The 22,519-nt window shown below is 55.3% G+C and overlaps 1 protein-coding gene across 3 annotated transcripts in view; it reads right to left on the bottom strand.

The window, feature by feature from the left end:
* Positions 1–708: 708 nt before the first annotated feature.
* Positions 709–22,519, bottom strand: part of KIAA0232 (KIAA0232 ortholog) — a 71,459-nt gene continuing 49,648 nt past the window's right edge. For 2 of the 3 annotated variants that reach the window (XM_054708231.1, XM_054708222.1), the window contains 5 exons: positions 22,098–22,179; positions 16,857–20,139; positions 10,296–10,404; positions 4,698–4,795; positions 709–3,070 (listed from right to left, as the gene is read on the bottom strand). In XM_054708231.1, coding sequence (XP_054564206.1) covers positions 2,891–3,070; positions 4,698–4,795; positions 10,296–10,404; positions 16,857–20,139; positions 22,098–22,179 — 3,752 coding nt within the window. In that variant the 3' untranslated portion in view covers positions 709–2,890. The remainder of the gene's footprint in view (positions 3,071–4,697; positions 4,796–10,295; positions 10,405–16,856; positions 20,140–22,097; positions 22,180–22,519) is intronic. The other variant, XM_054708236.1, reaches the window with a different exon arrangement.

Here is a 22,519-nt window from a genome sequence, read left to right as displayed (position 1 = left end):
CGAGAATTACCGACACGAAGACACTGGGTAAAACCCTATTTCTGACCTTACACAAGAGCCATTGTGGCTCAACCGTTAACGTGAATTTCTCTATGTACATACGGTCATGGATACATTCGGCGTCAAGGAGTGTGTTGCACAAATGCCAGAAGCTACCATCTCAGAGTGATGAAGTACAGATGAGTCTTCCTTCATGTCTTTAAAAATACACTGGTATGGACCCTGGCCAGGTGGCTCACTAAGAGTGTTTCCTGCTACGCCAAGGTGTTGGGTTCAATCCCTGGTCAGGGCACATGTAAGACCAACCAATGAATGCATGAATATGCAGAACAAAACAAATCAATGTCTCTCTCTCTCTCCTTCTGTCTCTAAAGCCAATCAATAAAAAATATAGTTTTTATTTTTTACAAGGTTTCTTTTTTACAATGAATGTTGTCATGTTAATATAGAAAGTATACACACTTTTTTCAGAAGAAAAGGACTAAGCTCTGTCTGCCACCGAGGGACACAAATGCCTTGTCCTTTGCAAGACCGAGGTGGCGGCTGGGGGGAGGGCGGGCTGGGGGCTCCTTTCTCAGCAGGCCCCACCCCTCTCTCCTCCAGCAAAGCAGCAGGCCTGTAAGAAGGTATAACCTTCCCTTGGAATGATGCGCATAATTATCATAATTACTACGACAAATAGAGATGACCAGCCAGTTTTTTTAAATTTTTTATTTTGGTGTTAACTCCACAAGAAAACAAAAACTCAGTTACTCCGGTGTACGTGAAATCAGAACAATACAACCGCGGGAAACCTCGGCCCGGGACGGACACGGACACTCAGTGCTACGGATGTGCAATGCGCTTCATACCACAGTGCGTCTCAGCGTTTTGCCAACTTTTTAAAAATGCTTTATCTTTGTGATCATCCATTCACAAAACTAAAAACCACACTTGCAACTCTGTAGCTGAAAGCCTCCGGCTTCAGCCACTTAGCTATGAAAACAAATAAATACATAACCTGTTAACCTGGCCCACTGGTCATCCATCCCCACCCGTGGAAGGCGCAGCCAGCTTCCCGCGTGGGCGTGGGGGAGGCTGCCCGCCACCACCTGGAGCTGTCTCTGATCAGCAGCAGCTGTCCATCAACTGAGCTAAAGGTGGTGTCTGAGAGTTATTTGGTCTCTGCTACATAAGCAATGATTTCTAGGACAGTTATCATTGTAGTGATTTTAGGAATTTATAACATCCAATTCTTTTTTGCCTTTGCTGTTAAATTATATTTCAGTGCAGGTGCTAATGAATTTTTAGGAAGCTCCGGAAGAAAGAAAAATACGTAAAACCTTATAAAATCTGTAAATAAATAACAGCAACGTAAAACCTTCCACGTGCACGCACATGCTCACGCGCGCGCGCGCGCACACACACACACACACACACACGCACACGCACGCACACTCACAAACCCACTTTAAAGTGTCAGAAGCCGCTGCACCTGCCGGGCCCTCAGGGAGCGTGCAGAGCCTGGGAGGACACCACAGCCTCAGAGGGAGTTTTCGGTGTCATCAACTAAGGAAAAGGCGACAGAGCCCCATGCTCAGAGCAAGCCCCACATGGCCAGCAGCCGCGCCCCGCTGGGGAACGACGACGCTACTGCTCACCGAAGTCCGTGGCGAAGCCGCCTTGTCCGTGTTGGGCTTTCCTGCATGAGGCCAGACATGCCAAACTGACTTCCCACGTTAGGTGTGTGTGTGTAATGGGTTTAGAAGAGAAAAGCAATTGTGAATGTTCAGGTTTTGAGACATACTCCTCCTCACTTCCGCCCGTGGCAGAGCCGCATGAAGCGTGGAGGCGGCGAGAGGGACGCACTGACCCTGGGCCCCGCCGAGAAGGGGAGGTTCGGGAGGCGGTTACAGGTTCGGGAGAAACCGATCTTCCACCTGCCCGCCCCCCCCCCCCCCGCCCCCCGACGGCACTGCCCGAGCATCCTCTCACACACAGAAGGAGAGCTAAGCTACACAAAGCACAGCCACAGGAGCAGCAGCGGCCAAGGTTTCCTCGGGTGATGGGGTGGCCTTTAATGCATTCAGATGTTTACGATTTTGAGTTCTAGGGCTTTCGGTTCAACGTAGATTCTGAGGAAATCATAATTTGCAACTAAAATCCTCACCCGGTACTGTCGGACTTGCCCCACAGGACCCTGAAGGGTGTTCTGGTGTCAGCACATACAGCACGGCACACGCCGGGGCCCACACGCCACGTGCCTCACGCACTACCCCACCCCGAATCCTTGGCTTCTTCAGTTAGCAAGGAAGTCCCAACCACAGCACCTTCCACGGCACTCCACGGACATCCTAGGGGGAAACAGCATCTGTAAGTCTCTGAGAGCTCGCCCCGTGGCTGCCACTTCCGACGTGCACGCCATCTCATGGGGAAGACCGCTCGGGTCACCGGCGCCGATCCACTGCGGGAGGTGACTGCGGGGACGGCTCTATCCTGGTTCTCAAAGAGAATAAAGCCTAGCGTTCCGAGCTCGAGTCTCCGGAGGGCGGAAGTGGTCGCAGCCACTGTGGTTAGGCTAAGATGGGGACCGCGACGGACCACAGTCCGAGGGGAGTGACCGCGGGAGATGCCAGGAGCAGTGGCATTTCTGAGACAAGCACATGCACACCCATTCTTGATTTGACAACACAATCTAGTCTAGTTCAAAGAGCCAAGAATTTAACAGCTTGGAAAAAAAATCTTCAACAGGATAGCTGTCCTCAACTCTAAAATAAGCAAGAAGAGAAAGAGAATTACTGATCTGACTCAGTTACTGAGAAGAAACCTAAGTTGTTTAGATGAACAGGCCTCACAAAGGGTCATTTCCCATCACATTTCCTCTTAAACAATAACGGGCGCCACTCTGCGGTCAGAGATGAGTTCGAGAGAAGAGCTCCTCCTCGCCGGGGTCGGCCCACTCGCCCGCGCCGTCCGAGCCCGAGTCCTCCGAGCCCGAGCTGGCGCTGGAGCAGCGCTTCCGGTGGGCGCCCCGAGGTGCTGCTCCGGGCGTCCTCTCCACCGTGCACCTCGCTTCACAGACAGAAGACACCTAAGGAAGGAACATGTCCCACAGGTCAGACAGGCTGTCCCCAGGGCCACGTGGCCCAATACAAACACTGGTGATTTCCTGCGGAGAGTGACACACGTGAAGAGTCTGAGTGTCTCCAAGCAAAGCAGCCTCTCCCCGGATCCAGGTGGGTGTGGGGCTGGCATGGGGACGCCACGCACAGCCACGCCCTCCCACGGCTCCCATCCAAGAGGGAGACCACCACGCCAACCACAAAACCCCACTGCGGGAGTGGGGGACTGACCGGCGACGCACGGGGGCACGTCAGACAGGAGTCCTGGGGGAGGCAGGTCTCTGAGCGGCATCCTCGCCTGAGGACTGAGAAGCAGGCGGAGCCACAGTCACAGCCAAAGCTCCCCGGGGACTGGGGCTGGGCCTCGGACTAGGGCTCCAGCACCATCTGGTACTTTTAGGAGAACTCTGCTGTATGGGGCTGTCTCCCACACTAGAGGGTCAGTATCTCTGCCCCAGGACACCACGTGTAAGTGGTGACCCCTCCCTAGTCATAGTAACCAGCATACTACCCCCCATAGTAACTAGTAACGCTTCCCTCAGCCCCCAAAGTGATAGCAACCCCCAGTCACAGTAACTAGCACCCCCCACTCATAATAACGAACCAAGTTTCCCCATCACAGTAACTAGCAACACCCGCCCACCTGTCCCAGCAGCTAGGGCCCCTGGGGACACACACACAGGGCCTCAGGGGCATGACAAGGGTTTGGGTTTCATCTAAGAAGGCAGAGGACACTGGCTAGGAGTGTGGATCCTCACCGGCTCCGGGTGCCCTCAGCGCGCAGCTGCATGAGCTGAGAGACACGGTTCGGGAGCTCGGAGTGCCTCGGTGTCCTCTCCTGCACACAGGGTAACAGCACCTACCTCGGGGGCTTGCTGAGGACCACAGGAGGCAGGTCAGACCGGGGCGGTCATGTGCCTTGCTGTGGGGGAGCCTGAAGAGGGGCACAGGGGAAGGGAAGGCCGAAGCCGACCAGGGGGCGTGGTGTGGAGGGAGCCCTGGCGGCGGGAGGAGCGGAGGGTTTGGAATGGCTGAGGTGGGGGGTCAGGCCTGGCATACAGACTGCGTGGAAGGTGAGAAGGGATGAATGCCCAAGGCTGGGGAGAAGCTGTGGGCGGGGTGCATTCACGGGGAGGGAGGGACTGCGGGCCATGGCAGCGAGCATGACGCGGGAGGAGCCGCGAGACGCAGGGCGCTCGGGGAGAACAGTCTCACAGCACGGGCTGAACTGACAGGCACACTGGGAAGAAGCAGCAGCTTCCTGCAACTCATCTGCCTGCCCGCCTCTGGAGGCCCAGGCCTGCGGGGGAGGCAGACACGGGACGGGAGGCACAGGCGGGCTCCCTGGGCTGTGCTGGGGAAGGTGAGCAGGGTACCCACCGTGTGAATGTGGGAGCGACAGGCTCAGGTTTGGGTTCAGTGAGGCCAGAGGCGCTGTGGACCAAGCGAAGGGCCACAGAGGAGAAAGGTCGCAGCCCCGAGCTCAGTGACAGGAGGGGAGGACAGGGGCAGCTCAGACTCCCAGTCTCGGCCTCGAGGCGAGGGGGGGGGCTGCCGCTGGTGAGTCAGCAGTGAGGAGCAGGACAGTCCACTTACCCTATTAAAATCTAACAGGCGCTCTTCGTTACAGGGCCTTTCTTTAGCATCTGGATACTCTTCTATACCATTCTCTCCCTTGGCATTTGTATAACATTCTTACTCATTTTGAGTGGAGAAGGGAAAAAAGGGAAAGGGGGAAATTCCATTAAGACACAGTATGACACATACATCCTTGCTTCATTTTCTGCTGAAAGTCAGATCAGTTAGGCGACCAACCCGGGGGGGCCTGGGGGGGGGTCCGTGTCACTAAGTAGCCAGCCAGGGCATGCGAGGCAAACACTGGGCAACGGAAACATTCTTTTCACAGACTGGGTCTTTAAACCAGGCCAGCATCACCCTGCATTCCTGCTGTCCGACCAGGACACACCCACTCAACCACGCACACAGCCACACACACAGCCTCATCTCACTGCGCTTCACAGATTTACTTTAAAAAAACAACAAAATAACAAATTGAAGGCAAGACCCTCTGCCAGCAAAACGATTCCCACTCGCTTTACTGTGAGCTCTTCACCGGTGGCGGGAACGGACCGCAGAACCTCCGAGGTGTGCCTGTATCACGCCAGAGTCGTGGGCCCTGGGACACAGGACAAAGACGCAAGGTCCAAGCTCGAAAGAGTGCGCATGGCATGGAGGGAGACCACGGGCCCCATGTATGCTGGTCTAACAGATGGCCAAAGGGGCCAGACAGGGGGAACTGCGATGAGAAATCAAAGCAGGGACGTCCTTGCTTGCCCTTCAGCAACTCAACACCGACGACCACACATTCCTCATCTGTGGCGGGAGGAGAACGGGCCAGGGCTCTGGCTGGGTAGCGGCCCACAGAGGGGTGCGCGAGGAGCCGGAAGCTGAAGTCAGAGGAAGTAGGGCGTGTGTCCCAGGGTCCTGGAGCCCACACTAGCGACTGCAGGAGGGCGAGGCCCAGCCTACTGCCATTCTGACTCAGCTGGTTGGGGAAGAGTCTGGGGATTAGCATTTCCCGAAAAGCTCCCAGGGACTCCTTTTCTCCAGTGTTTTATGTTTGTATAGCCTTTTATTGACTTTAATTTTGCAGTCAGAGTTGACTCTTCCCCAGGGAGGGCTGATGCACAGCCAGGGCGGGGACCTCCTCCCACGACTGTGGAACAGCTGGAGGAGATGCAGTGAGTGGGCCCTCGGCAGGCCTGGGTTCGGGCCGTTTTTGAAGTCACGGTGTGTAGGTCCTTTGACACCCCAAGCATCTGCCCCCAGGTGTCCAACAAGATGGCTGCCTCTCCACAGAAGCAGAGGACAGGCCCGGGGTGGGGGGGCCTGTGCCGAAGGCAGGCCACCTGGGCCCTGCCAGGCCTCTCCCCGAGGCCGCGATGGCACACCGCCCTCGCCAGAGCCTGCCTCAGGCCCTCACAGTTCGGAGTGCAGGTTGTGAAAGCACTCAGGCTCAGGACAGACCCAGCTGGCTCCGGGTCGGCACGTGTGAGGCACAGGGGAGGCTGGCTGGGCCGCTCTGAGCCGCCCCTCGTTGCTAACACAGGGGCTCACGGACCTCCAGGCTTCCGGGTGGTGCGCCCTGTGCAGCGCTGGCATGCCCAGTGACACCTCTCCCACGGGCACGACCCCGCCCCGGGCTCGGGGATTGGCTGCCCCGGGACAGCTGGGAGGTCACCTTGCACTCTGATGAGGCAGGGACACCCGTCACCCGCTCTAGGAGGCCACCTTTTCCTGGGCGGCCTGACAGGCCCACCCCGGGTCAGAACTGGTACCAGGTGAGGTGAGTGGTAGGGCCTGGGACACACCTAGAGGAGACGAGGGTCCATGCCGCCCAACCCGCTTTCTCCTCGGGCTCAGGAGCCCTCTCTGGACGAAAGGGGGTTGTGACGCCACAGGAAGGACGTGTCCAGGCTGTGCCTGTGCCGGGCCTGTTCTAGGCTCTTCTCTGCACAGCTACCCTGTCAGGGAGGCTTAGCTCCCACCCCTTTTTACAAATACGGGCCATGGAGACACAGAGAGGTCGGGTCATGGCCAAGGTCCAGTAGCTGGTAGTAGGCACTCGCTTCCCACTCAGTTTTGTCTCCTGAGCCCTTAGCTATTATCTCACTGGCTCCTCCAGGGCTCCCTTTGGGCTAAAATAACGCATACGCTGCCAATGAGTTCAGAGTCGAGTGTGTGAGCTCTGGGATCGCAGCCAGGACAGACCCGCCGCAGGATAAACGCCGTGCACAGTCGGCAAGGCTCTGGGGTCTGAGTCCCGCATGGGCCCCCTTGCCAGGCACGCTGGGGCACGGCAATGCACTCCGGCTCTAGCCGGGCCTCTGCCGGGCACCTGTCCCTGCAGCAGCTCCAGCATCCTTATTCCCTCGGGTCCCTGCTCCAATGTCAGCTCCCCAGGAGGTCAGGGACTCGGCCTGTGGCCTCCGGGCCCCCAGTGCCTAGAACAGTGCCCGGCACAGGTAGGCATGCAGGAAGTGTTTGCCGAATGGATATGAGTGCACAGCAAGGCCGGCAGTGGCAGGGCGCACGCCAGCCAGGCTCCCACGCTGCTCTGGGCGCCTGGACAAGCTGCCTCACTGTGAGTGGGAGGACCCTCCTCCCCAGGAGGCTGAGTGCTCCCAGGTCAGCCCCTGAAGGAGCAGCATGAACTTGTTAGTCATCATTAGCAGCCTGAGAGGGTCAGGAGCTGCCTCCAGCCGAGTGGAGGAGGGGCTACCTGCTTCCTTGGCCAACCTCCTGAAATGACAGGCCCACTCCCTAGAGCCACATGCGGCTCTTTGGCCCCTTGAGTGTTCTAACACTACTTCTTCAAAATAGACTCGCCCAGGCCGAAAACCGACTTCTGCGCACGGGCCACGAAGTTTCAATCACACTGTACGTGTGCGCCCACACGTGGTATTTTGTGGAAGAGCCACACTCATGGGGCCAAAGAGCCGCATGTGGCTCGTGAGCCGCGGTTTGCCGACCACTGCCCTAGAGGAAAGAAAGACGCTTCCAAACACCACCGCAGGCAGCTGTGCAGGAGCTAACTCACAGGAGTTAGAGATCACTCAGAAGCCTGGTCACCATTCCGCACCCACTCAGTTTCTCTGTAGCCATGTCACGGTGAAAATGCACGAGCAACCATGTGAGCACCTGCCAAGGGCGTACAGACACAAGGACCCGGCGTGAGAGCCAGGACTAGGTCCCTCGCTAGCTGGTGAGAGGCAACTGGGCAGGGCACGCTAACAAAGCAAGACTCCGAGTGTCTGAGAATCCCCCTCAGCCTCACAGGTACTGGGCTTCCTCGACTCCCAGCCTGCCGTCGGCCCATCCCTCGCTCCGCCCTGGCCCCTCCAGGAGGTCCCTGCTGCACTGCTCGGGGGCACTCGGCCCTCCTACTGCATCTCAGTGACGTAACCCGCACCCAGGGAACCAGACTAGACACGAGTCAAGGCAGGTTTGTGCTCCTATCGCCCAAGCGTCTCCCTGACACCGAGCGCAGACCCCGGCTGCGGACAGCAAGGCCCTGGAACGGCGGGGAGACAGCTGGCCTCAAGCCGGAGCTTAGCGCTAGTGCAGGATTCGGGCAAGTTATGAAATCTGAGAATTAGCTTCCCGCCTGAAAACCGGGGGTGACACTGCACAAGGCTTCTGTGGGAGCTATAGAACAGAAAAGATATTGAGAGCACCTTGTCAATATTAAAGGGCAACCCAGACGTTAGCTACTGGTAAAGCAGCTGGCCTTTACTGAACGCTGTCAAATAAAATAGACGCTAAAAATGAAGCCCCCGCTCTGGGCTCCCCTTTTGACTCAGCAAACCTTTGGGAAGGAGGGAGGCGGGGCTTGGGAAAGGGAGGCGGGGTTTGGGAAGGAGGGAGGCGGGGTTTGGGAAGGAGGGAGGCGGGGTTTGGGAAGGAGGGAGGCGGGGTTTGGGAAGGAGGGAGGCAGGGTTTGGGAAGGAGGGAGGCGGGGTTTGGGAAAGGGAGGCGGGGCTTGGGAAGGAGGGAGGCGGGGTTTGGGAAGGAGGGAGGCGGGGCTTGGGAAGGAGGGAGGCGGAGGGAGGCGGGGTTTGGGAAGGAGGGAGGCGGGGTTTGGGAAGGAGGGAGGGGGAGGGAGGCGGGGTTTGGGAAGGAGGGAGGGGGAGGGAGGCGGGGTTTGGGAAGGAGGGAGGCGGGGCTTGGGAAGAAGGAAGGCGGGGTTTGGGAAGGAGGGAGGCGGGGCATGGGAAGGAGGAAGGCGGGGTTTGGGAAGGAGGGAGGGGGAGGGAGGCGGGGTTTGGGAAGGAGGGAGGCGGGGTTTGGGAAGGAGGGAGGCGGGGTTTGGGAAGGAGGGAGGCGGGGCTTGGGAAGGAGGGAGGCGGGGTTTGGGAAGGAGGGAGGCGGGGCTTGGGAAGGAGGGAGGCGGGGCTTGGGAAGGAGGAAGGCGGGGCTTGGGAAGGAGGAAGGCGGGGTTTGGGAAGGAGGGAGGCGGGGCTTGGGAAGGAGGAAGGCGGGGCTTGGGAAGGAGGGAGGCGGGGCTTGGGAAGGAGGAAGGCGGGGTTTGGGAAGGAGGGAGGCGGGGTTTGGGAAGCTGTTTCTGTGCTCACAGAGACAAGCACGCTCTGGCCTGCCCATCAGCCGAGGCCAGACTGAAGGCCAGTGCAGGCCCTGAGCACCCAGGGGCGCGGCATCTGGGCAGCGAGGGACAGACGGCGCTGCGCCCACACTACAAACAGCTGGGAGACGTGAACATGTACACGCTAGCAAATGAGCTACGTGGCCGCAGGGCTGACGGGAGAGACTGTGAAACCAGCGCTGACGCCGGGAGACGCAGCAACCCGACAAGCTCAGCCTCTGGCGCTGGTCCATTTAGGGTGCCTCCTTCCCGCCCACCTTTCCCAGAATTCAGACCGAGGTCTGTATGGCTCCTGGGTGGGTCTACCTAGGAGGCTCATAAATGAAAACCACCTTCACCAAACCTCTGGTCCCATCTCTCCTCCCCCAGGTCTCCCCAAGCGCCCCCTTGCTGTTCACTCCTCACAGCAAGTCACCCAACAAACTCTGGCACCCTCTGCAAACCTCCAGAAGCCGTTCTCTCCCTGCTGCGCGCTGGAGCCACACTGGGAGGGCCTAGGAACCGCAGGCCCTCGGCCTCTGTTCCATCTGCACCCGCTGCTAGGACTGCTGTAATCCCAGCCCCACACCCAGTGAACTCCTGAGGGTGGCCTTCCTTCCTGCACGGTCAGCTGCGCCTGACCCACAGGGCTCCCACACCTGACACGCCCCTCCGCCTGCCCTTCTGGCCTCAGCTGCAGCCCTGCTCAGAGCCTTCGGTTCTGTGCAGCTGCTCTTTTCAGGCTCTGGCCTCCGGTTTTCCCACCTGGGCCTCCCTGCAGGCCTTGAGGGCGACTTCCTCCCGCAGCTCCCTGGGGGCTGGCACAGCCTCGGCAAAGGCCGGGGCTGCGGGTGCGTTTCCATGCCTTCCCCACGTCAGGCTGTGGCCGAGTGCAAGAGCAGGGACCGGCTCTCCTCCATCCGTGTCCCCAGCGCCTGCCATGCCAGCCACACGGACACCTCATTTGTTTCAGACTGACATTCAGAGCAAAAGCATGTATTGCTCTTAACGGATGAGAAACGTGAAGGGAGGACCTAACCGCGTCTCCTTACCTTCGCACTCTGACGCAGGGAAAAGGGGCGAGTACAGGGCTTTCTCCCACCAGCTCTGCTTCTCTTGGCTTCTGTTTACTCCTTGTACATCAGTGCTCAACACGGGAAACTGTTTAGATTCAACCACAGACAGAAAAGGTTTACAAGCTTTCGGGATAAAGGAAGCATCCAAGCATTAACTATGGACCACAAACCCAGTATTTTTAAATTGATGAGTGTTGTTTTTTTCTGTTCTAGACAAGGTGGATTTTAAAAAGCCAAAGTGATCACAGCATGTAAAGAGAGTTTTTCTTAAGAAGCACGTATATTGAAAGTGGAATGAAAAATCTTTAAACACACAGACACTAAAATTCTTACAAGGCAAAAACATATTAGAGCAAATACCCCCAAGTAAGGAAGGTTGTAGACGTTGGGAGTGCCGTCAGGTGGTCTGGGTCTCTGCTGGTGTGGGTGCTCTACAGAAAACGGGGGACCCTCCTCTTCACACACCAGGCTCGAGGGAGTCAAAGAAGAAATGGGACAGAAGGAAATTTTATAGCCAGTTTTTGGCCTAAATGTGTTTAAAACAGAATTACTTGCTTCAGTGAGAACCAGAAGGAAGTTGAGACTAAAAACCCAATAATAATGCTGAGAGCAATTCCGATTCAAACCAGGACATGGCCTTGGAAATGGGGGGTGGGGGTGGGGGTGGTGGAGGGGGAACTCTGAGGCTTAGGAAACCCATACACTCTCTGCATCTCCCCGGCCCTGCACAGTGGCACCAGGCCCCAAGGGGACCCATCTGAATCCAGGCTCCATCCCTGACTAGTGCGACTCTCAGGCCCCAGCCAGATCCCGCCCACCTGCCTGGGCAATGTGGCCAGTGGGCAAGGCAGCAGGTGTCCGTGGGGTGGCAATCAGACGTCTGTGGCAGCTGCAGTGCCCACATGCATCCTGGCTGCTGGTGGCCAGGGCAACCCTCCGCCATGCTCCTCCTTCCCTGGGCCGGAGGACAGGCTCTCCCCGGGGAAGGCCTGGCCTTGGTGTCTTCACCACCCACAGCCCCGGCCCTCTCAGGGCACAGGCCTGTGCACACTGCACACATCCTCACCGTTTTAGGAGACAGTTATTAGTGTTCAAGTTTAAATCTGTTTTAGCAACTAACACTCACCAATCCTCTAACAGGACTGTTACTCTCTTAAAATACTTTGTAGACCTACAACTTTTTGATTTAGCAACGGGATGTTTTTTATTGTTTACCTAAATGGGAAACACACTTTAAGCTTTCACTTTTGCTTAACATAACTTGCCAGAAATGTGCCTAGATCTGAAACGGAAGGAGTTATGCGGTCACCCAGTGTCAGCTGGCCGTCACTATCCCCTCCTGCAGCTTCCTCGAACAATGACCATTAGCACTACGATTAGAGCAACAGAAACAAGGCGAGAGGGACTGCCCAGGCGAGGCTTAATGCAAACGAGGCCACAGAACGCCAGGAGTGCAGGCTGAGGGGTGCAGGCACCACCCAGGAGCAGGGCGGGCAGGAGCGAGGTGGAGGCGGGGTACGAGTGAGCCGGACTGTGCGCTTCTTAAGGGCAGGAGCAGGTCTTATTTACCTCTGCGCCAGGTAGGGGACCTGGCACACACAGGTACTGGGTCTGTGGACCCGCGGAAGAGCCCTGCCTAAAGCTCCTGATTAGCAAGCACACTCTCTCCCTCTCATGCTGAAACCTGTGAAGATCGTGCCAGTTTCTGCCAGTTTGAAGAATTTTTTCTGCATCCTCCATTAGAGTGGCAATCCCAATGGCAGGGACTTCCTGTCCTGTTCACGCTACAGTGAACACATAATCAATGTGCAGCGTTATTTTTTATGCTGCCTTGTCTCCTGGTTTGTTTTTTTATTAATATCGTTAATAAGCTCCGGCCAGGTCCTGTGCGCCAAAAGAATGCCAGTTCAATACCCAGTCAGGCCACAAGCCTGGGTTTCGGGCTTGGATTCCCCATAGGGGGTGTGCAGGACAGGGTGTGACTGATGTCTCTCTCACACTGATGTTTCTCTCTCTCTCTCTCTCTCTCTCTCTCCCCCTTTCTCTAAAACCAATAAAAACGTATTTAAATATATAGTTAATACACAATATTATATTTGTCTCAGGTGCACAACATAGTTATTCAACATGGATAGACCCAGGACGTGATCGCCACGGTAAGTCTCGTGACCATCTGACACACGTGACCTTGGCCAAACGAGTATGCGCTGTTCTAGGACGTCTTCCCGCTTAGCTGTCTGCAGCTTCTAGGTCGCACAGCGGAGAGGCCCATGCTGTTTAAGTGAAGTCTGCTTCATGCATTAACTCGACCTCCGTTTGTTTTCGAGTGAGAGGAAGAGGAGGAGGCTGGGAGAGCACCGCCTGGACGAGCCGGCACCTGCCCGACCTCACGCCTCCCGACAGCGCCTCAGCTCGTCCTCCCTCAGGCCTCTCCTGAAACTGCCCTGCACCGGACGCCTGCCAGCCACCAGATTTCTGCCGGACACTCCTCCTCCTGCCACCGAGCCTTACCCAGCCCTCCCCCTTCCCACAGCATCGGCCGCAGTCGCTGTTCCTTGTGCCAGCACCGAGCAGCACCCGGCATCACAGGCTCTTCACAGGGACGAGAGAGAGAGAGAGAGAGAGAGAGAGAGAGAGAGAGAGAGAGAGAGAGAGAGAGACACACCAACTGAAGCCAGAGAGCCAGCCCGCACCGCCAGCCATGAGCAGCGCTCAGGAATGCTCAGCAGGTGGAAGGGGCAGAGGCTCCGTTAAACTCGCTGCGTGTTCCTGGTTCTGGTGAAGAGCAAGGACTGGGGTTCCTCTGGACTGACTTTGCCACAGTCTGTCTCAGTTATGCGGTCACAGAAGGAAAAGCAAGCCTCCCATGGCCTCTTCTTCAGAAGAAGAAGGAAGTGTAAATGAAGAGCTGCAGAGAGAACAGGGACCAACGAGAGACTTGACAGACCCGACGCTGGCTGGCTGAAGTTTCCCTTTACCGACAGCAAGTACAAATCTGAGCGAGAACTCGGCTCTGTCCCTCAGACGGGGATCTGGGACAGGTGCTTACCCCCTGGACCTAGTGTCCTTGGCAGCCACAGGGGACCGGCTGCAGGTCTCTGCGGCACGCGGTGCACAGCAGCGGGGATGGTCACATGGTTGCCGGCACCTGTGGGGCGGCCCCGGGCGCCACCCCATCAGCCTCTGGCCCCGGCACCCTGCCTGCCCCACGGCCTCCTCTCCAGAACTGCAGGCTCCTGCAGGCTGCACGACACAGTTACTCAACATGGACAGACCCAGGACGTGATCGCCACGGTGAGTCTAGTGACCATCTGACATACATGACCTTGGCCAAACAAGTATGTGCTGTTCTATGACCGGGCCTCCGCCTCGGTTCCGTGCTTCGAAGTACAGGGCTCCAAGGCGGCAATCGAGCAGGTGACAAGTGTCCTGCGACACACTCTGCTGGCCCTCAGGAGCCGGGAGCTACTGCAGGCAGGGCCTGCACATGTGGAGGAGTTCATCTCAAGCCTCTTGACCTTCGCCCAAGCCGTCCCTCCTGCCTGTGCGCCGGCCTCCTTCCTCCTGGGCCCGCGGGTTGTTAAGATGCCTCCCTGATTCTCGGGGGCGAGGGCGCGCCTTGGGCTCCCAGCATCCTGTGCTCCCGGCGCCTTGCCCCGGCCATGCAGCCTAAAATTACCTGAAGATAAGGGACCCGCCGGGCAAATCCCGGTACATCCACACAACGGAATAGTGTGCAGAAACAAAGGAAGGGGCATTAGAATAAAGTGCCATTTCAGTAAAAAGAACAAATAGGGGGAAATAGATGTGACCACACACTTGCATATACATGTGGAAAACACTCAGAGACCCCAGAACCCCTCGTGGCTGTGGCTGTGGCCGGGGAGGGACCCTCACTGTGCGCTCCCTCTAAGGTTGGATCTTGAACCAATGAATGAATGACCTGCTTCAACCACAATAAGTGATCTGTTTACAACGTGGTCTTGGACTAGACCGGACTCCTCGGGGCAGGGACAGCGCCTTGTCAGGTATGCGATGAATGTTTGCTGATTGGAACTTCGGAAAAGAATAGTAATTCATGCTCCTGGGCACCCATTCTACTAGAAATCCTGCATGTGTAGTCCACGTGCTCGGACATGGCGGGGCGCCCAGGGCAGGGGAGGCCCTGCAGCAGCTCCGAGGCTGACCAGGCGGTGAGAGAGGAGGCACGGGCTCGCCCAGCCTGACGCCATGCGGTCCCTCAGGCCCCTCTCCACCCTCACGAGTCTATGAAGTGAGCTCAGACAGCTCTGACCTGTGGTGCCGCTGCCGAGAGACAGGGCTGATGGTACCAACAACACCTACACTGACAGGCGACCGCAATGTCCTCTGAGGACTGTACTGGTGCTAGAACCTTCCAGACAACCCAGAATGCTGATAACACGTAAATACATCAACATACTAGCAAGCGAGGAATATGGTAGTGTAGTGGTTGATGTGGAATCGCTTCTTCCCTCCTTTTCTTTCTTCCCAATCTGGAGCCAGGTGAGATACAAAGTACATAAAGGAATGTTTAAGGAGGAGAAGTGGGCAGTAAACAAAGGCGAGCAACATTGTTTCTGTCCTCAGCAAGTCAGGAATTCTGTGTTTCAGTTCAGTCTCTCTAAGGACATCCAGCAAGCTATGAGGGCAGCACTCCTGTCACCTGGGGCTTCCTGCCATCACATGCACCCAGGCCCGCACCCAGGCCCGATGGACAAATGAGGAAGGCACCGGTCTGTCTGCAAAGGGGCTTCAGTCTAATGAGAGGAAGTACATCAGTGACTCGGGAAGAATGGCAAATGCAATAAAAGAAGAGGCATGCGATGCAGGGACAATGAAGAGAGAACTGCTTCTGGTGGGCGGGGAGTGCCGTGGGAGGGGCGAGAGGAGCTCGGGACGTGCCAGGGAAGGAGGAGGGTCTGAGGCTCCGGCACGGGGAGGATTCAGATGTGCCAAAGGTGGTGGAGTGCGCAGGACACATGGGAGGAAGGCGACTCGCGGCTGCTCCCGGGCGCCGGTGCCATGGCTGAGCAGCTGCTCCCGCAGGCCAGGTGCTGCTCTACCGAATAATGGCCGGAAGTGGGCAGACCACTGCACTCTTGTGAAGCAGGCGATTGCTTTAAGTGGTATTTCCTGGCAATGAATTTAAGCTCAAACACACCTAGGAGCCCAGAGGGGACAGTGATTCCCATTAACTGACTCCTGCTCTCCCTCGTCAGATTACAGACAACTCATCAGCCTCGGGAACATGCGCAGGGGTGAGCTGAGGTGCCTGCGCAGAGGTTCTGTGGAAGCTGTCGGGTTGCCCGTGAGCTGCGGGCTAGTTTTACATGCACCACATGTATGCAGAGAACGCTATACAGGTTCCACGGACTTCAATGCTGAGAGGCAGTTAGAGGGACTCGCTGCTACTTCTGCAGAGCAGTGTGGAGGGCAGTTAGACATGGGCAGAGCGAGGCCGATGGGCCAGCTACAGAAGGTCACCAGGGCGGAAAGCCCTGGGTGCTTGGCAACAGACAACTGTAGGGTGGGACCTCCTCCCCAGGGTGAGCTTTCCTCCCCTGGCATACGCTGCTCATGCGGTTTGGACCCCCTGACCTACCATGCCTCTGGTCATCCAGTTGAGACCCCTGACCTTCCCTCCTTAGGCTAATATCTAGGCCTCAGTTGTATTTTAGCTTCAGGACCAGAAAAGCAGCAAAATCAGACATTCAACCCCACGGCTGACCTCAGGACCGGCCGCACTAGATAATGACCCCCTGCCCTGGCGCCGATCCATCAGTGGAGACCCTGACCCTGAAGGACACACCTGGAAAGCTGCTGATATTCTATTGAGATCTTCCCCTGGGGCCTCCCCTACAATCTCCGCCCTTAAAACCCTTAGGGTGAGGACCCAGCACCTTCTCCCCCAGGGAGCACGGCTGTGCCTTTTCCCACCCCCCAAGCATGGCACCTTCACCTTCCTCACTTCTAAGCTCCCAAGGGCCTTTCTTTCCCTCTATAACTTGTTTCCTAAGCACATTTCTTCTACAAATTACTTCTACCTGTGATTTTCTAAATAAACGCTCTCTTAGAGTTTGGCTCGGAATTCTTTTTCAGCCAGAACTCAAGTACCGAGGTGGTCTGACCCCACTGCTGTAGCACCTGGTGCCACTCCCGCAGTGCCAACAAAACCACCTCCTGAAGAGTAAAGAGCCACCCTGTCTCTGACTCATCAACTTTGGAAGCTGTAACGCTTACATACTAGGTTTGGCTTTAAGCAAAATACATGCATGTTAATACAACACATGAGAATCTTAGACCCACTATTTTTAAATGTCTTTCCTCTGCATAAAATGTCTAGTTTAAGTTTATAAACATCAAGTCCATTTTAAGTCCTTATGTAAAACCATAAGGATGATCAATTTTAAGCTAGTTACACTCATTCCCCAATAATTTACCGCTAGCCTTCCTTGCCTGTCCTTGGGGTAAAGTCTGTCAAACCCCTGAATCGGACACCCACACATGGACACATACCTCCTCCAGCGGTCCGCAAGGAACCGGGTCATCTTCACAGGCAGGGAGCTGGCAACCTGCTTTGCAGCTGCAGAAATGGTTAACTTCTTCCTCGCACGGGGCCGTTATTTTACAATCTGCCTCCGAGCTCTCCGCACTGGTTTCCGGGGGCTCGTTCCCGCCGCACTCCAGGCACTGGGCCTGCTTCCCCGCCGGCAGCCCCGCCGGCTCCTCCTGCGAGTCCAGGGACGTCTGCGCACTCTTCTCCATCCCGGACTTCTTCAGCCTGGGCAGGAACTTCCCCGACTCCAGTTCAGATTTTCCGTAGTAATGGCCTTCTTTCTGCGCATCTTCTTCCAGGGGTTTGAGATCTGCCTGTGGATCTTCGAACGCATCAACCTGAGGAGGAACGGGAATACTGGCTTCGTCTTTCTCAGACTCAAACTCGGACTCGCTCCCCCCTCCAGGGGACAGTTCAGAAGCGGAAATGGGGCGGAAGTGAGTCCTAGGCGAGATCCGAATGGCCCTGTACTGGGTTCTGTCGACGCCACATATCCTGGGGTGGAACACGTCACTGTCGGAATCAGAGCAGAGGATGGATTTCGGTTTAAAACTAGGGCTCAAAGATGCAATCCCTTCGGGTTCAAAGGAACATTCCACGTGAAGAACTTGTGAAAACGGATTGTTTAAGTCGAAGGAAGAGAATGAATATTCGAGTCCCGGATCTTCAACTTGGAAGTTGCCACAAGCTCCCAGGAGGTCTTCACGGAAGACCAAGGAAAACCCCTTATTGAACCCGCCCTCCCCAGGCCTCGGCGGGTCGCTCTGCTCCAGGGACACGAGGGGCTTCCACAGCTGCCTGTGGCCGGGGGCGAAGCTGTTCCCCGGCGTCATGAAGACGTCCGTGCCGGCGATGGTCACCACGTCGGAGGCCGCGCACTGCAGCAGGCTCCCCTTGGCATGGCCGGGCGGCACCACCGCCCACTCCCCGTCGCTGCTGAAGGTCTTCAGTTCTCCGTACACGCCCCCGAGGATGAACGCGTTCTCCTGCTCCTGGGCCGCGTCCCAGGGCTTGGAGGGTGTGGTGTAGTCGCCGCCGTCCACCTTGGACAGCTCGCCCGAAACAAAGGCTCGTTTCTCCAGGTTCTCCTTCTGCCCCTCCCACAGGCGGTACTCCGACCTCTGCACGGCCTTGCTGGGCTCCCGGAGCGGCTCCGTCTCGGCTTCAGCGTCCAGACAGCAGCAATAGTTATTCACGTCTGTCGAGAAGAGCTCATCAGCAGCTCCTTCGACTTCCACCAGCGCCACGGAGTTCCTCTCCGCCAGCTGTGTCCAGATGTCTCTCATGACCCCTGGGCTGTAGCCGTCTCCACCCGGGCTGCTCCCACAGCGCACGTGCGTGGTTTCAAAGGTTTTGTTCTCTGGTTTTTGTTCTAGCTGAATACCACAGACAGATTCTAGTTTCGATTTTTTTTTTAAAACTAAAGTAGGAATTTCTCCTAAAGTTCTACTGTTTTGTTGGCAAGTTTCATCTTGCAAGAAATCTAGAAGTTCTTCATCTACATAATTTGACGAGACTCTAGGAACTACATAATTAATATCTTCTGCATTAAACTGCGTGGATTCTTCAAACTGGAGACTTAATGTCTCATTGTCTGAACGAGTTTCTTCTGAATGGGACCATGGACTACAGGTTCTTGTGGAAAGATTAGAACAGTGTTCATTTTCTTCAAAGGCACTATTTCTGGTCCATATTAGCAGTCTGGACTGTGTTTTCTCAAGCGTGTTCACACTAGAATCTGTATTTTCATTCCCCAAGTTGAGTGTTTCAAAAGAAAATGGTAAAACAGAATTACTGCATTGCACTTCAAACACTGAAAAACAAGAGTTTATACCAGATCCTTCATTAATATCTGAGAAGAGCTCTTGATTGCCAGCAAGCAGATGCGGATTGAGGGCTGCGCCGTCTAAGATGGGAGAGAGTCTGATCGGAGACTCTCCCCCGAAGCTCTCGCCGTCAGCATCCACGGAGCTGGACGAGCAGCACTCCCAGAACTGCGCCAGGTGGCCCAGGCCCTGCAGGAACTGGCCCTCGGCGGCCGCGGAGCTGGTGGAATCTGTCCATATTGCACGTTCCCCTTGCAACTCCATCCCATCTAACACTATGCAACATTCTGCCTCAAAATCGCTTCTCTCTTTGCTTTTCTGTCGAATCATATTCAAAATCCGACTTTCTCCTTGCATTGTTTCTGAGGCACCAGGATCCAACATGGATTGGTCAATACCCACTTCATAGAAGTGTGTTAACTCTGATAGATGAATATCATCCGAGTAGCTGTTGTCCTCTGGGAGAGAACAGAACGAGGTCCCAGGGAGGTCAATCTCCTCATTTATAACCGCAGGCATTTCTACAAAGTGGCCATCGATGAAAGTACCCGCTGCGAGGTATGCTTTATGAACGTTACTGCTGCTGATGCAAAGACCGTGCACCGAGTCAGACAGCTCTCCCACCACCTCAGCCGGCGGATCCCACGCGTCCTGTCGGTTCCGGTACGTGGTCTCTAGTTTACTTTTCCTGCTCACAGGAACGAAATACTCTGCAATTGGCTCGGTGTACCACAGTGGCTCTTCTTTGTACTCCTTGTCGTTTCTGCTGTCCAGGTGCACGTCTCTGTCCTCCGTGCCGTCCGCGTCCCTCCTGCCCACCTCTTTCAATGGTCTCTTGGCCCGCCTGCACAGCTGTCTGCCAGAGCCGCCGCCGCTGCTGCTGCCGCCGCCGCCCCCGTGGGTGCCCCTTTCGGCCCTCTCGCCCTGCTTCAGCGGGAGCCTGCCCTGCCCGCTCCGCCCTCTCCGGTTCCGGAGGTCTCGCGCCTTGTGTCTCACTCGCACGCACCTCACGGCCGCTTTGAGCTCCCCCTGATTGCCGCTCGAGCTGGAGCCTGCCTCACTGGAGCCGGAAGACCAGGAGCGAGGGCGAGCCTTGCCTTCGGGTTTGTGTCGGGTTTGTTTTTTGTACAAAGCGGGCTTCTCTTCAATCGTGCCGTTCCCGAACTTGTTCTCCTTCTCGTTTTTACTTCTGCTCAGGCTTTTCGCGTGTACGGCGGTGGGCGCCGCCTCGCCTCTGTCCCTGCTGGCCTCGCCCTCACTGTTGCAGTCCTTGGGGGACGTGTCTGTGCTGGCTGGGGGCGCGGTGGACGATGACGAGGAGCTGGAGGAAGAGCAGACTTTAGACTTGTTCCACACGGTCATGATCTCCTGCAGGCACACGGGCTTCTCCGACAGCGGGGGAAACGCTTCGTAGTACCTGCAAGACAGCCAGAGAGTTCGGCAGGGCACGGAGATGTACTGGCCCTAGTAAACATGACCAGACGGAAGATGGGGACGTCCATCTTAACAGTCAATGGTTACGTTATCCATGAGTCACTAACTTTTAAATAATTACCAACACAGTAAATAGCCTTTACAGTTAGTCCAATGTGCCAAGTACCGAGATAAGCATTATAAGAATATTAAAATATGTAAAATGAGTTTTATTTTCAAAGTCTGAATTTTAACTAAGAAGCCATAAGTGAAATATACGATATTGTGGGAAAATGTAATCTTTTGATCAGAGATGCCTGAATGTCATTCTCAGCTCAGGACCCACTCCGCCGCGGCTTTAAGCTACTTACTTATGCCGCGGCCGTCTTTTCTCAGCTGTGGAGTGGTGATGACATGACTTACCTCACAGGCTTTGTGAGGCTGGGAGTGGATGAAGTTGAAAACCTGTATAGCCAAGCAGGTGAGAGCATAAACTCTGAAGCCACACTTCCCGAATTCAAATCCTGGCTGTCCATTTCTAGCTGTGTGACCTCAAGCATGTCACTTTAGTAACAGTATCTACCTCACAGAGTTGTGAGGAGGAAGGAATTAGCATGTGAAATGAGTCCTGCTAGCATCTTCTTGAGTGACTGTCGTCATTACTGCTTTTTCTCAGGAGACAGCACAATGCGGCATTAAGGAGACCCTCAGAATTAGCAGGGGTTATGGTCCGCAAGTGTGCAAACCAGGTGCTAGCGAGGCCTGGGGCAATCAGAGAAGGTGGACCACAGGGCGCCTTCACGGTCCAGAGAGGAAGCAGTGCAGAGAGGACACCGGTGAGGTGCAGGGCCCTGGGGACACAGATGTGCCCGGACCGGAGCCTGCTTAGACAGCGACCTGCGGTGCAGATGGGACCTCGGGAGGCGGGCTTTAGAGGCCGGAAAAGTGGGAGAAGAGCTTTGAGTTTGCTAGGAAACTGGAAGCCCAGAAGAGTTCACAGCGGGACAGAATGCAAAGGAAGACTCCGGGGCAGGCTGGCTACCAAGGGGACTGTCGCTCTGGGTGCAACAGTCAAGGTCACACGTGAAGCAACGAAAGGCCACGCTCACAAGGGCCCATGCGGCGTCTTCCCGCTCAGTCCGCAGCAGAGCCAGGAGAAACATACCGTGTGCCTCAGGTGTATTTTTAATGTTCTGGGAGTCGCATTCAAAGTATAAGAAACAGGTGAAATTTATTTCAATAATATATTTTACTTAGCCAAATATAACCATGATATAGAACATTACTTCAACATGTAATTGGTATTAAAAGATATTCACAGAATAGTTTACATTCTTTTTTACACAGTCTCTGAAACCTGCTGGCATTTAGAGTCACAGTACGTCTCGTTTTGAAGTGGCCACATTTCAAGGGCTCAGCAGCCACACGTGGCTTAGGCCACCGTGGTGGACATCACAGGTTTACACAAACCAACCCAATGCTACTCTTTCCTTAAGTCTTAGCGGCTCAGAAGATTCAAATAAAATGTATGATGAAGCAGTCTGCTTACAATGCAGCTGACTTTAATACCAGCCATTACAGAGAAAGAACTAAAGTTCTAGCGAACAAGTCTGGCAAGGCCAGGACCGGAGCCGGCAGTGGCACCGGTTCCCTGTGTGTGCCACAAGGCAAGCACAGCGCCTTTCCGTGCCGCGGAGGATGGTGGGAGCTTCAGTGGTCACAGGACACGAATGGACCGCAAATAATCACCTTGTTTCCTTCAGTCACTGCACAAATATTGATTCAACATGTATGTTAAGGATAGAATCTTATTCGCCTTTGAATTCCGTGTCAAATATGCAAATAAGTGCTCAATGTTCCCTGAATTATAAAATAAGAAACTACATACAAGACGATGAACAAAACTGTAAACCATGCAGTTTTAACAAATGTGCACTCTGTGGCTAAACGAGTCTTACATACATTTCCACTTGATCCTTTGCTGTCGGGGATAGTTCTGCCTCTGGAGAGGGAGACCCTTCTAACTTCTTGTGAATTTTCTCTTCTGTTGGGAAACAAAAATTGAGAAAGATTTGTCATGTTTTTAAACATTTCTCGAACTTTAACAGAAATTACTAGGCTTCTGTGGCAGTTTATCTTGGTAATAACAACCTATTTCTGCAGCGTGCCAGCGGGAAGACTCTGGCTACACCCCGTGAAGACGGCTGAGGTGAGACTTGTTCGTCTCATCACCGAGCCAGTGCTCTGGAGGCACCTGACTGAGAAACTGAAATCCCCTGGGTACTTGTTAATTACACCAGGAAGAAAGAACATCTGTTTAGATTCCAAAAATATTTTCTCACAAAATTCTGCACTCACGGACTTTCTATACCCACTCACCTTGA

This window comes from Eptesicus fuscus, chromosome 2 (assembly GCF_027574615.1).
Source record: "Eptesicus fuscus isolate TK198812 chromosome 2, DD_ASM_mEF_20220401, whole genome shotgun sequence".
NCBI classification, from domain to species: Eukaryota; Metazoa; Chordata; class Mammalia; order Chiroptera; family Vespertilionidae; genus Eptesicus; species Eptesicus fuscus.
The sequence above is the reverse complement of the archived record's forward strand: the minus strand, read 5'-3'. Positions and strand labels throughout refer to the sequence as shown.